At 35.2% G+C, this 13,997-nt stretch overlaps 1 protein-coding gene across 1 annotated transcript in view; it reads left to right on the plus strand.

Moving 5' to 3' along the window:
* Nucleotides 1-9,812, plus strand: part of rragd (ras-related GTP binding D) — an 11,198-nt gene extending 1,386 nt beyond the window's left edge. The window contains exons 2-7 of the mRNA XM_016476838.1: nucleotides 1,843-2,138; nucleotides 2,212-2,411; nucleotides 2,501-2,615; nucleotides 4,428-4,570; nucleotides 6,905-7,053; nucleotides 9,291-9,812. Of these exons, the coding sequence (XP_016332324.1) occupies nucleotides 1,843-2,138; nucleotides 2,212-2,411; nucleotides 2,501-2,615; nucleotides 4,428-4,570; nucleotides 6,905-7,053; nucleotides 9,291-9,442 (1,055 nt within the window). The 3' untranslated portion in view covers nucleotides 9,443-9,812. The remainder of the gene's footprint in view (nucleotides 1-1,842; nucleotides 2,139-2,211; nucleotides 2,412-2,500; nucleotides 2,616-4,427; nucleotides 4,571-6,904; nucleotides 7,054-9,290) is intronic.
* The last annotated feature ends 4,185 nt before the right edge of the window (nucleotides 9,813-13,997 follow it).

The raw sequence follows: 13,997 nt of genomic DNA on the forward strand, positions 1-13,997 counted from the left end.
TCACAATTTGAGTTGAATTACTGAAATAAATGAACTTTTCCACAACATTCTAATTTATTGAGATGCACCTGTATGTCTGTATGGATTTTTTTTTTTTTATGTATTTGGCTATTTGACTTTCATAATACCTTTAAGCTTCACCTTATGGCAATATTTCCTAGAAAGCAGGTAGATTTATAGGTTTATAAGGCATTGCTTACAGCTCATTGTTTCTACACAACTTTAGATGCAAACTGTGTTCGTCAGCTCAGTCAGCTGAAGTTTTTCTTGACTCGATTTTACATTTGTTTACCAATTCAACAAACACTAAGTGGTGCACGGTTGGACACTTCGATAAACACTGCAGGATTCCTGAGGCTGTATTTTGAGACTAGAAGTGTCCCTCAGTCTCACCAAATGCAGTTGACATTCCTCAGCTGAGAGCTAGCAAGGTCACAGTCATCAAATCAGCTGCAGCATGTGATATGAAGGAGTGGAATGCCAGTGTAGGCTATGCCCACAACTCCACACTCATGCTCTCCAGCAGTCATTCTGGTAATATGATTCAAACTGATGAGATGAGTATGCCATTTCTCTTTTCACTTTGCTACACGTCTAATTGGGAGTGTATGAACAGATATATATATATATAAAGTAAAATGGCACAGTTTTTTAAATATCTGAAAGTACACTCTTAACATCAGTCAGTTAAGCATTATAATATGATAATCAATATTATTTAATGATAGAACTTTAGTAATTAGAATTAAAACTTGATAACCATATTTATGTATTTATTATGTCTATGGACGCGGATGAGACCGGAAGCCAGACCCATCGAATTTACAAATGGCCACGACCATTTTTACTGGAAGAAAAAGGTGAATACCAGTCGCCTTAACCTGACTGTATATACACGGATCCAGTCAGAATTATTAAACATTTAAAACAATAATTTTAAACAATTATTAAACAAAAAAGACATCAAATTACCACTGTAACCAGTAGATGGCACCAGAGGAGCACTTACTGGCTTATTAGGCATTTAATTTCCACTTTTTTTGCTTTACATTTTGAGATGATAAAATCACTATTATAAAAATCAAATCATCAAGAAATCAAATTTTGTCAGAGTTTTGCCATTTTTTTTTGTGTATGAGGAAAGAAAAGCCACAAAGTGCCTTGAATCACACATAAAGCAAGCAAAAAGCGCTTCTTTTATAATCCTTTTATAGAAGAATAATGGTACATTTAATAAAAGTAGAATACATACATTTTCCATAAAAAAAATCAGATTTTGCACATGTTGCTGTTGTTAATAAAAGTAAATGTTGTATGCTTCCCAACTCAAGCTCAGTGCTTTACTGTCAAATGTGTATTACCGAGAAATAAATGTTTTATTATATATAATATTATTGGTTAGTAACCACAGTTATTATTGCAAAACGATAATAATTTTATGATTAAATTATCTTTATTTTTACTACCCCCACACCCCCAGCGCTACCAAATCTGCTTCTGTAGAATTTAGTGGTGCTGGTGCCACTGCTCTCAGATGTTAGTCTGGAGCCCTGACTATGTATAAAAATGGCCATGTATTTTGATAAATAGAATGTTCTAAAAAAAAAAAAAACTGCTTTTATTTAGTTATAATGTGTGGTCTTTACTGTCACTTTTGGTCAATTTACAGTAATTTCTGCCTTGCTGAATAAAAGTATTAAAATAAATGTCACTAGCAGTTCATGGGCTCGGTTTAGTTTTGTTTGAATCCTGGGTTTGGTTTACCATTAACCAAATGTGGCTTATGTATTTATGATGATTTATGATTCACAAGCAGTGTTTCTGTGTTTGGCTGTTGTACAGTGCTGGGCTTCAGTGATCCATTCAGCTGTGAGGTGAAACCTCGGATCCTTCTCATGGGCCTGAGGCGAAGTGGCAAGTCTTCCATTCAAAAAGTTGTATTCCACAAGATGTCACCCAACGAGACTCTCTTTCTGGAGAGCACTAATAAGATTTGTCGAGAGGATGTTTCCAACAGTTCCTTTGTCAGCTTCCAAATCTGGGACTTTCCTGGTCAGATTGATTTCTTCGACCCCACATTCGACTATGAGATGATATTTCGTGGCACAGGGGCTCTCATCTTTGTCATAGACTCTCAGGTGAAATATCTATCTATCTATCTATCTGTCTGTCTGTTTTCTAAAAATACACTACAAATGTGTTACTGTGCAGGACGATTACGTGGAGGCATTGAGTAGACTTCACCTCACCGTGACAAGAGCCTACAAGGTCAATCCTGACATCAACTTCGAGGTCTTCATCCACAAGGTGGACGGCCTTTCAGATGACCGCAAGATTGAGAAACAGAGGGACATACACAAACGAGCCAATGATGATCTAGCCGATGCTGGTTTAGAAAGAATACACTTAAGGTTGGTATCATAACAGCTCAGATATTATGTGGCATTTTTTAAATCATCAGATGTTGGATATGTGATGTAAAATGTATTATTTCCTTCAGCTTCTACTTGACAAGCATCTATGATCATTCGATCTTTGAGGCCTTCAGTAAAGTTGTGCAAAAACTCATCCCTCAACTTCCCACCCTTGAGAATCTGCTCAACATTTTCATATCTGTGAGTAGATCTTTTAGTTCACTGTGTGGCCCATGCACCTCTTTATATCTTAGTTTCTCTTATTTTCAGCATGGATAACCAAAGTGAATCTCTGATCAGTGCTTAGTGTTGAATAAATTATGTTCTTGCTCAATGACTGATCATTTAGAACTTAGCAATTTCTAGTAATTCATACATTTTTGAGCTGAGGTAGTGAAACTTATGATTAATTAAGACGTCAATAGTTGCAATCAATGATGCATGGAAAGTTATCTTTAGAATTAAAAGAGTGGTACACTAATTATGAATAACTTGCAAAGAGTTTTCACTATCATGCAAGGACATGTTAAAAGGAACGTTATATTTAATGTTTTTTGCTATTTATTTTCATGTAAACACGCATAACCAGAAAGCATGATTTTCTGTCTGTTAAGAATTATATCTGGTCACATTCAGCCATTAGCATTGGTACATTAGCACTGGCCTGAGATGTGCCGCTTGCAGTGAGGTGTAATGGAAATAATACTCCTACAAACATGATTATCACAAAACCCATTATTATTTATTATGATATCTCTCAGACATAATATAATTTCATGGTGCTCATGTTTTATTTTAATAAACACGCATAACCAGAAAGCATGATTTTCTGTCTGTTAAGAATTATATCTGGTCACATTCAGCCATTAGCATTGGTACATTAGCACTGGCCTGAGATGTGCCGCTTGCAGTGAGGTGTAATGGAAATATTAGTCCTACAAACATGATGATCACAAAACCCATTATTATTTATTATGATATCTCTCAGACATAATATAATTTTATGGTGCTCATGTTTTATTTTAATGTTGTTCAGGAAAGCAATTACATTTAGCAGAATTATAAATACTTCAGCAGTTTTTTAAAGTAGCCAGCTGGTGGCAGCAGAGGGTAAATGATAAAAAGACTGCTACATGAGTACAATAACTGAGCAATTTATAGATTTGATGTTCTGAATAATGAAATCTCTTAACCATCTGCCATTCAATGCATTGTGATTTTAATCTGTTTTTATGCATTGTCTGATTTCATAGATTGATTCAGATTGACCCTTGATCTGTATCCCTATACTGTAACTATATTTAGATACATTTTTAAAAGAATAAAAGAAACACTTTTATTCAATAAGGACACATAAAATTAATCAAAAGTGACAGTAAATACATTTATAATGCTACAAAATATTTCTATTTCAAATAAATGCTGTTCTTTTGAGCTTTCTATTCATCAACGAATCCTGAAAAAAAAAATTAAGCAGTTTTCACTGTTCTCACTGTTTTCAACATTAAGAATAATAAGAAATGATTCTTCAGCACCAAATCAGGATATTCAAATGGTTTCTGAAGGATCATGTGACACTGAAGACTGGAGTAATGATGCTAGAAATTCAGCTTTGCCATCACAGGAAAAAAAAAAATACTTTTTTATATATATATATATATTAAAATAGAAAGTTATTTCAAGTAGTAATACTGTTTCACAATATTGCTGTCCTACTGTATTTTTTACCAAATAAATGTAAATCAGTTAATGTGAAATTAATTAATGTACAAATATAATTGCAATATAAAAACATTTTTTACTGTTATGTTTAAAAAAAGAAGAGTCACATAACTTAGGAAGAGGCTTTTATAACAACAGCTTTTATAGAATTAAATGCACTTTCTAACAACAGTACTTGCAATGCAGTTGATTACTTGGTTGCATAATTAATTTCCACTTCAAAGTGTTCCGCTGCATTTCTTCTTAAGAATAACAGCTGACCTCTAACCCCGTCCTGTGCTCTCATTGCAGAATTCAGGGATTGAAAAGGCTTTTCTCTTTGATGTGGTCAGTAAGATTTACATAGCAACCGACAGCAGCCCGGTGGACATGCAGACCTATGAATTGTGTTGTGACATGATAGATGTGGTTATCGACATCTCGTGCATCTATGGGTGAGTGACACCGGATCCCTCCACAGTCACATTACGCAATGAGATATGTTCTTATCCTATAGACATGAAGCAGCACGGCAATTCTTGCATCTTCCCCCACTATAATTCTTTTGTGCCATACATCTAAAAATACACAATAAAATACAACACTCCACATGCAACAACCTTGTTTCCCTATAGCCGTTGTTGGCTGGAATTGAATCTTTTGTGAATTAGCTGCATATAACTTGGGGATATGTAAACACTGGCTGTAAACATTGGAAGGGCAGAGAGTGGCACCTCCAGCGCCATTGACCCAGTTTGTCCTGGAATTTGACAGGACACAGCGGTCTGGGTAGGTACAGGAACACAGGCCTGACCCGGGGCCCCACATATGTCGGTTCGCAGTGGCGTGCAAGAGCAGATGGGCCACCTCATCACTATCTGATGAATAGGAGAGCAGGCAGGACAGTTAACCCTGCAAATTGTAGCCGTATTAGTCTGTCACTGAGAGGCATGGAGTTTAAAGGAATAGTTCACCCAAAAATGAAAAGTTTCTTATTATTTACTCACCCCCAGGTCATCCAAGATGTCTATCTTTCAGCCAAAAAGAAATTAAGGTTTTGGAGGAAAGCATTTCAGAATGTCACACTCCCAACAGTGCCCAACGTAGACCATTTTTGACGACAGCATTTATTTAGGCAGCAAGTAATCCACATGACAAATAAGGCTCTTCTCTAGCGAAACGATCAGTCATTTTCAGGAATAATTAAAAATGACATACTTTTTAACTACAAATGGCCTGGCCTTGGCTCAGCTTGCTTTAAGAGGAACGTGCAAAGACTACATGTCAAGCGTCCTTCACACTGCAAAACAGTTCAAAACAACTATGTCGGATGATGATGATGATGTTTTTCACTCAACCCTACCTCTTTGATACCGAGTACATGGATGAAGAACTTAGATAGAGGAGGCTGACTTGGTTATGATACTATGATACACACACGCATGGACCATTTTTAACAACAAACTAACACAATTATACAGCAGCAACCATTCAGCTTTTGGACAGTGCTTGTTCTCCACACCTGTACTGGCCGGTTCTTGCCAACTAAGAGGTTGGCAACTAAACTAGAGGTTGTGAACTAAAACGTCTCATGAACGTGCATCGCAGAGCTGGACCAAGGTGAGCATTTATAGTTAAAAAGTATTTCATTTAAAAAAAAATAAAAATCTGAAAATGACTGATCATTTTGCTATGGAAGGCCTTTATGTGTCAGCTGGGATTGTGTGAATTTCTTTGAAGTTGCCTGAATATGGATTTTGGACCATCAACAATGGTCTCCAACTTGACATGTAGCCTTTGTGCATTCCACTTAAACTGAGCTGGACCAAGACGAGCAGTTGTAGTTAAAAAGTATGTAATTTTTCTTCTTCTTTTTTTCTTAAAATGACTGATCATTTCACTAGAGAAGACCCTTAACTGTCATGTGGATTATTTAAACTGCCTAAATATGGATTTTGGACAGTCAAAATTGGTCTCTGTTAAGCTCGTTCACTTGGATTCGATGGGAGAAAAAATCCTGGAATGTTTTTCTACAAAATCTGAAGAAAGAAAGTCATATACATCTTGAATGGCTTGGGGGTAAATAATCAGAAAATGTTCATTTTGGGGTGAACTATTCCTTTAAGGCACAAGATGTTCATGTCATTTCGGCATGACAGCTTGTGCATTAATTTGTAGTATATGGCTTTTATATAGATTTGGCGAGCTGCTGTGGAATAAATTTCCGCAAGCCTTGTTTGTAACTCATTGAAATTAATAAGTCGCTTATTTGTTCCCTATTCATCATATTCACTTTGATTCGTGTTCTCAGTTTCAGGAAGCTCCAAATTACATGCTTTATTATGTCGACTCAATTTGTTCATCATCTTTTCCATACTTTCTTTTTTTGTGTGAAAATATTTGTATATTTGTAACATCCATGTATAATAGCATAAATTTGTTTGGTTATAAAAGGGGGATTATGACAGGGCATCTGTTCATTTTGATAATTATGATATGAATCAACATCTGTTCCACACTGCACAATTTTTCAGCTGAATCCAGTCTGTTATTTAGCTGAATTGGGAAAGTGTCTTCCTGATGGAGCAGTAATTTACGTTGCTCTTCATGCTCATAGGAAGCCGCCCGTCAGGGACACATTCATTATGTGCATTTATCATACAAATTGAAGGACAAGTGCAAAAAAATAACATGAGATGTCTCTGGAACTGCTCAGAACAGGGAAGACATGATGAGAGAGTTGTGTGTTTGGTTGTGCTTTGTTTTTATTGTAGTTATTTTTTATATAGGTTGACTGGAGATGAGGTGGGAACTCCTTATGATAAAGAATCCATGGCCATAATCCACTTGAACAACACTACGGTCATGTACTTAAAAGAGGTCACCAAATTCCTTGCCCTGGTGTGTTTCCTCAGAGAAGAGAGTTTCGAGAGGAAAGGTGAGCTTTCTGGACATCAGGCAAATGAGTTGAGTGTAATATTATTGTTTAAATCTGCTTTTTTCCAGGGCTAGTTGTCACATGGAGAAGTAGTCTCAAGGGCTATTTAGAGTCTCAGTAACATTTTGGAGTCAATTATTAAAGTCCAGTTATAAAAATAGCTGTTTTCTCTCGCAGCACTTTTGTATGTTGGTTTCCATCATCTAGTTTTACAATTATTTTGTTTAATATTTTATATACTACTGTTCAAAAGTTTGGGGCTGAAAAGTTGTTTTTTTATTATTATTATTATTACAATTTTATTAAGCAAGGATGCATTAAATTAATCAAAACTGGCAGTAAAGACATTGTTACAAAAATGACTATTTCAAATAAATTCTCTTCTTTTGAACTTTCTATTCATCAAAAAATCCTGAAAAAAATTTATCACTGTTGCTGTTTTCAACATTAAATAAATATTTCTCGAGCATTAAATCAGCATATTAGAATGATTTCTGAAGGATCATGTGACACTGAAGACTGGAGTAATGATGCTGAAAATTCAGCTTTGTCATTACAGTAATAAAATGCATTTTAAAATATGATAAAATTACAACTATTTTACAATACCAGTAATATTGTTTCTGTATTTTTGATCAAATAAATGAAGCTTTGGTGAACATAAGAGACTTCAAAAACCTGAAGAAGCTTATTGACCCCAAACTTTTAAACAGTAGTGTATATATGCACATGTTTAATGGAGTAAAAAAAATTCACTTGCCAATTGCTTTTTGTAGCCAACACTAAGGTTTGTTCCTATACAGAAATTGACTAAAAGAAATGAAATAGAAATATTTACAAGAGTAAAACAAATGTGTGACAACTATAAGATTTGCGATGCTTTTTACTGCTCTGCCAATATTCACTCTTTATTAAGTGTGATAATGTGCACTGGTGACAATTTCATAAGATAAAAGAAAGTTAAAAGAAAAAAAAAACAGCATGCAGCAAAATGTTTGTTAACTATTAACAATTCCCCTAGTAATCCTCATGCAGCACATATGGATTCAATAGGGACTACAATAAAGACCTAAAGATCAGCTTTTGCCTACAAGCTGTTTTTAGCAATTACAGCTACACTACATTTGTCTTAAATCAGTCAGAAAAGAACCTGCTGGTGTAAAGCGGCACTCACATGAGAGAATGGGATAATTAGTGGAATCCTTGGGAGGCTAATGAAGATTGAAATATTCATGCTAGGAATTACTAAGGGGGTTAGGGAGAGTATCATGAGCAATCATGTTAGTCAGTGGGGAAAACAAGGCATTTTACAAAGGCGTAGATTTGCACTGGCTTCTTGGATGACATAACTTACATGTTCTGCATCATAAAGTAATATATATACAGAGTTCTGGCATGAAACTCTAGATGGCGCAGTCCGATAGGTCTAACTCAATCTGACCTAATGACATCATTATCACATGGCACAGCTGATTGGTTCTCTCCTGTATCGGTAGCCAATGAGCTCGCTGCTCAACATTCAAATATATGATTAGTGCTTGCAGTAGCAGTTGCAGCTTGCTTCAGAAACCCTCCACCTTCCCCAGTTCCACCTGTATAGATCTGCTATGAGGTGATTCATGTACGCTATATGGGGGTTATTTCATGTATGTTATATTTGCAGCAGCAATATTTCTTACATGCTCACAGCAGCATGTTGTGGATGTATTGGCAGTAGCTAGTCTCGGTACTTGCTCTGCCGCAGCAGCATCAGCAACAGCGTAGCAGATCTATTCCGCCAAGACCAAATACATTAACATTGTCATGTATATTACCATCCCAATCCCTCCGAGAGTTGTCATGACAGAAATATATATATTATTCCATTTTTCACACTATATTTATCTGAACTCATTAATACTTTAACTCAATTATTAAAAAGGTAAATTGCTATGGAAGCTTGTTATTTTTTTCTGTTCAAAATTAATATTTAATAATATGTGGGTTCATAAAGCTTAGTTGGCACCCGTCAAGTGGAACTGTCTGTTTTACACTAGCTTTCAAAGTATATCTGTTTGTAGGTGTTACTAAATGTTTTCTGTTGATTTTCTTCTTTCTCTGGATCAAAGCTAAATGACATCTCTTGTTATGTGTGTCACAATCTTAATTCAAAGTGCATTCATGCAGTGATCCAATTTGGGAATGGGTCAAAGGACTTTCCTACCGCAGGCTAATTACACTTGTCTTTGTTCACGCAGGACTTATCGATTACAATTTCCACTGTTTCAAGAAAGCCATAGAGGAGGTGTTTGACGTGCGCTTGAAAGTGCAGAGGAGTCGGAAGCTTCTGAGCCAGAGGAGGTGGAGCAGGCAGACCGTGCCAAACGGGACTCAGGTGCATCCTCATTGAAGAGCACTGAAAGCCCTCCATACTGTTACAGTGACTCAAGAGTGAAGGCTTCACACAGACTTCGCTTGTGCTTTGAATCTCCTTCAGGGCCACTTACTGCTTATCAGCAATCCAAAATGGCAATATAGATTCCGTTGTGCATTAAATATCTTGCACGGCTAACTTAGCTGTTCATGCAAAGTTTGTAAAGTAAGCAACTTTTGTGTTGTTGTTTTCAATAATATTTTTTACTCAAAATCAGCTGTGCTACAGTTTCTCACAAAATACATGGTAAAGGTCATTTACAAAGTCACAAATGCAAGATCATACAGTACTTTTGTCACATTTGTACAGTGGGCACAAACATCTCATTTTAATTCAAAATGCATTGTAAAACAAGAAAGTTTTTTTATTTTTTTTATTTTTAATTGGTTAAAATTAAAAATGAATGCCCCCTTTTAGTCCATATTTATTTATTTTATTGCCCCTGCTGATGATTGTTTTACTTTGTTATTTGTGACCCTGGACCACAAAACCTGTCTTAAGTCGCTGGGCTATATTTGTAGCAATAGCCAAAAATACATTGTAAGGGTCAAAATTATAGATTTTTCTTTTATGCCAAAAATCATTAGGATATTAAGTAAAGATCATGTTCCATGAAAATATTTTGTAAATTTCCTACTGTAAATATATTAAAACTTAATTTTTGATTAGTAATATGCATTGCTAAGAACTTCAGTTGGACAACTTTAAAGGCGATTTTCTCAATATTTAGATTTTTTTGCACCCTCAGATTCCAGATTTTCAAATAGTTGTATCTCGGCCAAATATTGTCCTATCCTAACAAACCATACATCAATGGAAAGCTTATTTGTTCAGCTTTCAGGTGTTATATAAATCTCAAATTTCGAAAAATATACCCTTATCAATTAAGTTTTGTGGTCCAGGGTAACATTTATGGTTAAATAGCTATTCAGTTTCACATATTTTTTTCTTTATTTACTTAAAATTGTGATTTAAGTTTGTCAGCAGCTTTTTCAGGGCCATTTACTGTTCTTCACCAATCTAAATAGACAATACAGACTGCTGTGTACATTAAGTATATTGCACAACTAACTTAGCTGTCCATATTTTAAATGTTTGCAAAGAATGCAACATTTTTTTTTCAATAATATTATTTACCTTAAAAAAATCTGTGCTAAAAGTCACAAGTGCAAGGTCATACTTTTGTCACATGTTTACGGCACGAACATCTCAGTTATCTTCTATATACATTGTAAAACAATCTTTTTTTTTTTATATAATTTTTAATTGCTTAAAATGTAAAATGAATTTCCCCTTTGAATTCATAATTATTTATTTTTATTGCCTCTGCAGATGATTTTTTATCTGATTTGATCTTATGACATTTTTTTGTCTGTTTATTTCCTTAAAATTGTAATTTAAGCATGTCAGCAACTTTAAATTAACAAACAAGCATATGATTGGTTGTTTTGCATATACCAGTGGTTCTCAATCAAGGAGCTGGGACCCATTAGAGGGCCTCAGCAAACTTCCAAGGGGGGCACAGGATGACTTAAAAATAATTCAAATGAATTATTATTATAATACAAATAATATTAATATTATAATTAAACAACTAATGCTATTTCTTTATTTTCCCCATCAATAACTATTGATACAGTAGTTTCTGTTTGCAAAAAAAGATTAAAAACAAGCATCTTTGTCATAATTATAGCAAAAATACTGGAGAAAATATTGTATATGAAAATGTGTTGGACAATGAAAGGCCTTCGAGTCAAAAAGGTTGAGAACCACTGGCATGTGCAGTTGCCATATTGTATGCATTTTAAGCAAAAAAAAAATGTATGCTTTTTGCAGCATATTTATTTATTTTGTTTAAAAAAATAAAAATGCTTTTGTTTAAAAAAAAAAAAATCTCTTTCTTTGTCACTCACAACTACGGGAAAATAATATTTTTATTTCGCTACCACGTATCTAAATTTATATTAGACCTATTTCTTAATTCAACATGTCTTGTTACTAAAATGATTCTTATTTTCACATTTAACCAAATGCAAGAAGTGTTGATTGACTGAGACTTTTCCCTTTCCAGGCTATCCGCACTTAGCTTTTGCTTACAAGGCACAATTAACTTCTTTGGCGTCACAGGAAGTACAAGGTCCCGCCTCCGCCCCGGCGCTAATATCATGTAACTGATTTCAGTGGTTGGTGTGTGTTGTCAGGGTTAATGCGTGTGCAGTGGCAGTGTCTCGCTGTGGGGTTAGAGAACCAGTGCTAATCCCAGGGGATACCTTTGCTTCGGCAATGAAGGCTGATGGGTAAATCTCATGAGGTCAGAGCCGCTTACGCAAGAGCTGCTCCGCTCTGGATGGACACTAAATCATCTGTAGTGAAACTACAATGTGTTATGTAAGACAATTTCATGTTTAGTATTATAATCTCTATCAGAGGGCCAAATGCTATTTACTCGGCGAGAGTAGGGACGCATCTGTGACTGAGGGCTTTTCCTTTTGCGCTTATGTATTGTTAATGCACATGGGTGAAGTGAAGAACTTGAACTTGAAACTCTCTTAGTGTGAATATATTAGAATCTAAGAAGGACTCTTTCCTAGCAGCATTTTAAATAGTGTTGCTGTTGCCATGTCAGGCCGAGTGTAATTTAAATCTATCAGCCGTAGTTCTAAGTCACAACTAGTCAGCAGCTATAGTGGATGTACCAATCAGAGGCTGTCATAGAGGATTAGATTGCTTCAAGACTTAAACTGTCGCTCCACATTAAGAAAAGGCTTTATGGGCTCTTCACATGGTCTTCACATGGTCTTCATTGATTCGGTGAAAAGAGAGCAGTCTTCATGTAACTTGTGCTGTCAGACATGAAGCACACATCAAACACATGTCAAGTTATCCAGATACTTCCGCTCTTGTGTGCTACACGTACACACTGTTGATGGATTTTCAATGTATATGTAAGCGTCTTAGTTTAGTTTGCGTATTGCTTGTTATTGTGCAACATTATGATTGAAGCACAAATAATTTATCTTTTGTTCCTTTGGTAAAACGTTACAATAAGCTTTAATTTGTTAAAGGAATAGTTCACCCAAAAATGAAAATATGCTGAAAATGTATCCACCCTCAGGCCATCCAAGATGTAGATGAGTTTTGTTTATCAGAACAGATTTCTCTCTCAGAACAGGATCCTCTGCAGTGAATGGGTGCCGTCAGAATGAGAGTCCAAACAGCTGATAAAAACATCACAATAATCCACAAATAACCCACACGACTCCTGTCCATCAATTAATGTCTTGTGAAGTGAAAAGCTACTTTTTCATAATAAACAAATCCATAATTAGATGTTTTTTTTTACTTTAAACGGTCACTTCCGGCTTCTGGAATCCTCTATCCATAATTTTGTGTTCTTCTGTGAAAAAGTCATCTCGTCTGAATCAGAAGAGGAATATGCACAGATCAAGCACTGTTTATAAGTGAAAATATGTCAGTGGATTTTAATGTGAGAGTACAACAGGTGATGGACTTCTTCACTGGAGGAAACATTGAAATTGGATTATGAACTATGAATTTGAAGTATGAATTACGTATTCGTATTTTAGCCAGAAGCGACAATTAAAATTTATAAACATCGAAATGATGAATTTATTACAAACATGCAACTTTTCGCTTCACAAGACAATAAGTGATCGACGGGAGTTGTGTGGATCATTGCGATGTTTTTATCAGCTGTTCACTCCATTGGTGAGCAAGTAATGTAATGCTAAATTTCTCCAAATCTGTTCTGATGAAGAAACAAACTCATCTACATCTTGGAAGGCCTGAGGGTGAGTACATTTTCAGCAATTTTTTATTGATCTATTCTTTTAATGGACTGTGAACTAACATGAACAAACAATGAACAATTGATTTTTTTATTAACATTAATAAAGGGTATAAATACTGTAAAAATATATTGTTCATAACTAATGCATTAACTAATGTTAACAAATTAGACCTTATTGTAAAGTGTTACCATTTTTAAAAAGGGAATCATAAGGTTTTATTGTAATGAACAATACATAATTGTAATTAAAAAGATAGTAAACCCAATATTTTTTTTAAAAACCACTTGCACAATCTTAACTAACTAGATCTAAGTGTTGATTTCAGTTTCAGATTTGAAGTGAAAGTCATCAAGAGCAGATACAGCTCAAGAGATGATTTGAAGTCCAGAGGAACTCTCTTCAGTTTCAACCTCTCTTAAAAGTAATCTTTGTTGTTGCATAACTATTGGCCCTGATCAACAGCCCCAGATTCTGTAACGAGTGAGGACAGCCCAGCATCCAGCCCGCGTTTCTCTGACCTCGCTATTTCCCCAACGAAATGAAAAAGTTGGAGGAAAAACAGCAGATCTGACTTGTGAATTTACCTCCCGCTGACACATGAATATGCAGCCCGAATATTATTAACAATTCAGAAGTGCCTCGTTAAAGATAACTTATAATTTAGGCTCTCAGCATCCAGCAAATCTAAGAATCATTTCAATTTTTCAGGAACCGAGGCA

Source organism: Sinocyclocheilus anshuiensis, unplaced genomic scaffold (assembly GCF_001515605.1).
Source record: "Sinocyclocheilus anshuiensis isolate Anshui unplaced genomic scaffold, SAMN03320099.WGS_v1.1 scaffold869, whole genome shotgun sequence".
Classification (NCBI taxonomy): domain Eukaryota; kingdom Metazoa; phylum Chordata; class Actinopteri; order Cypriniformes; family Cyprinidae; genus Sinocyclocheilus; species Sinocyclocheilus anshuiensis.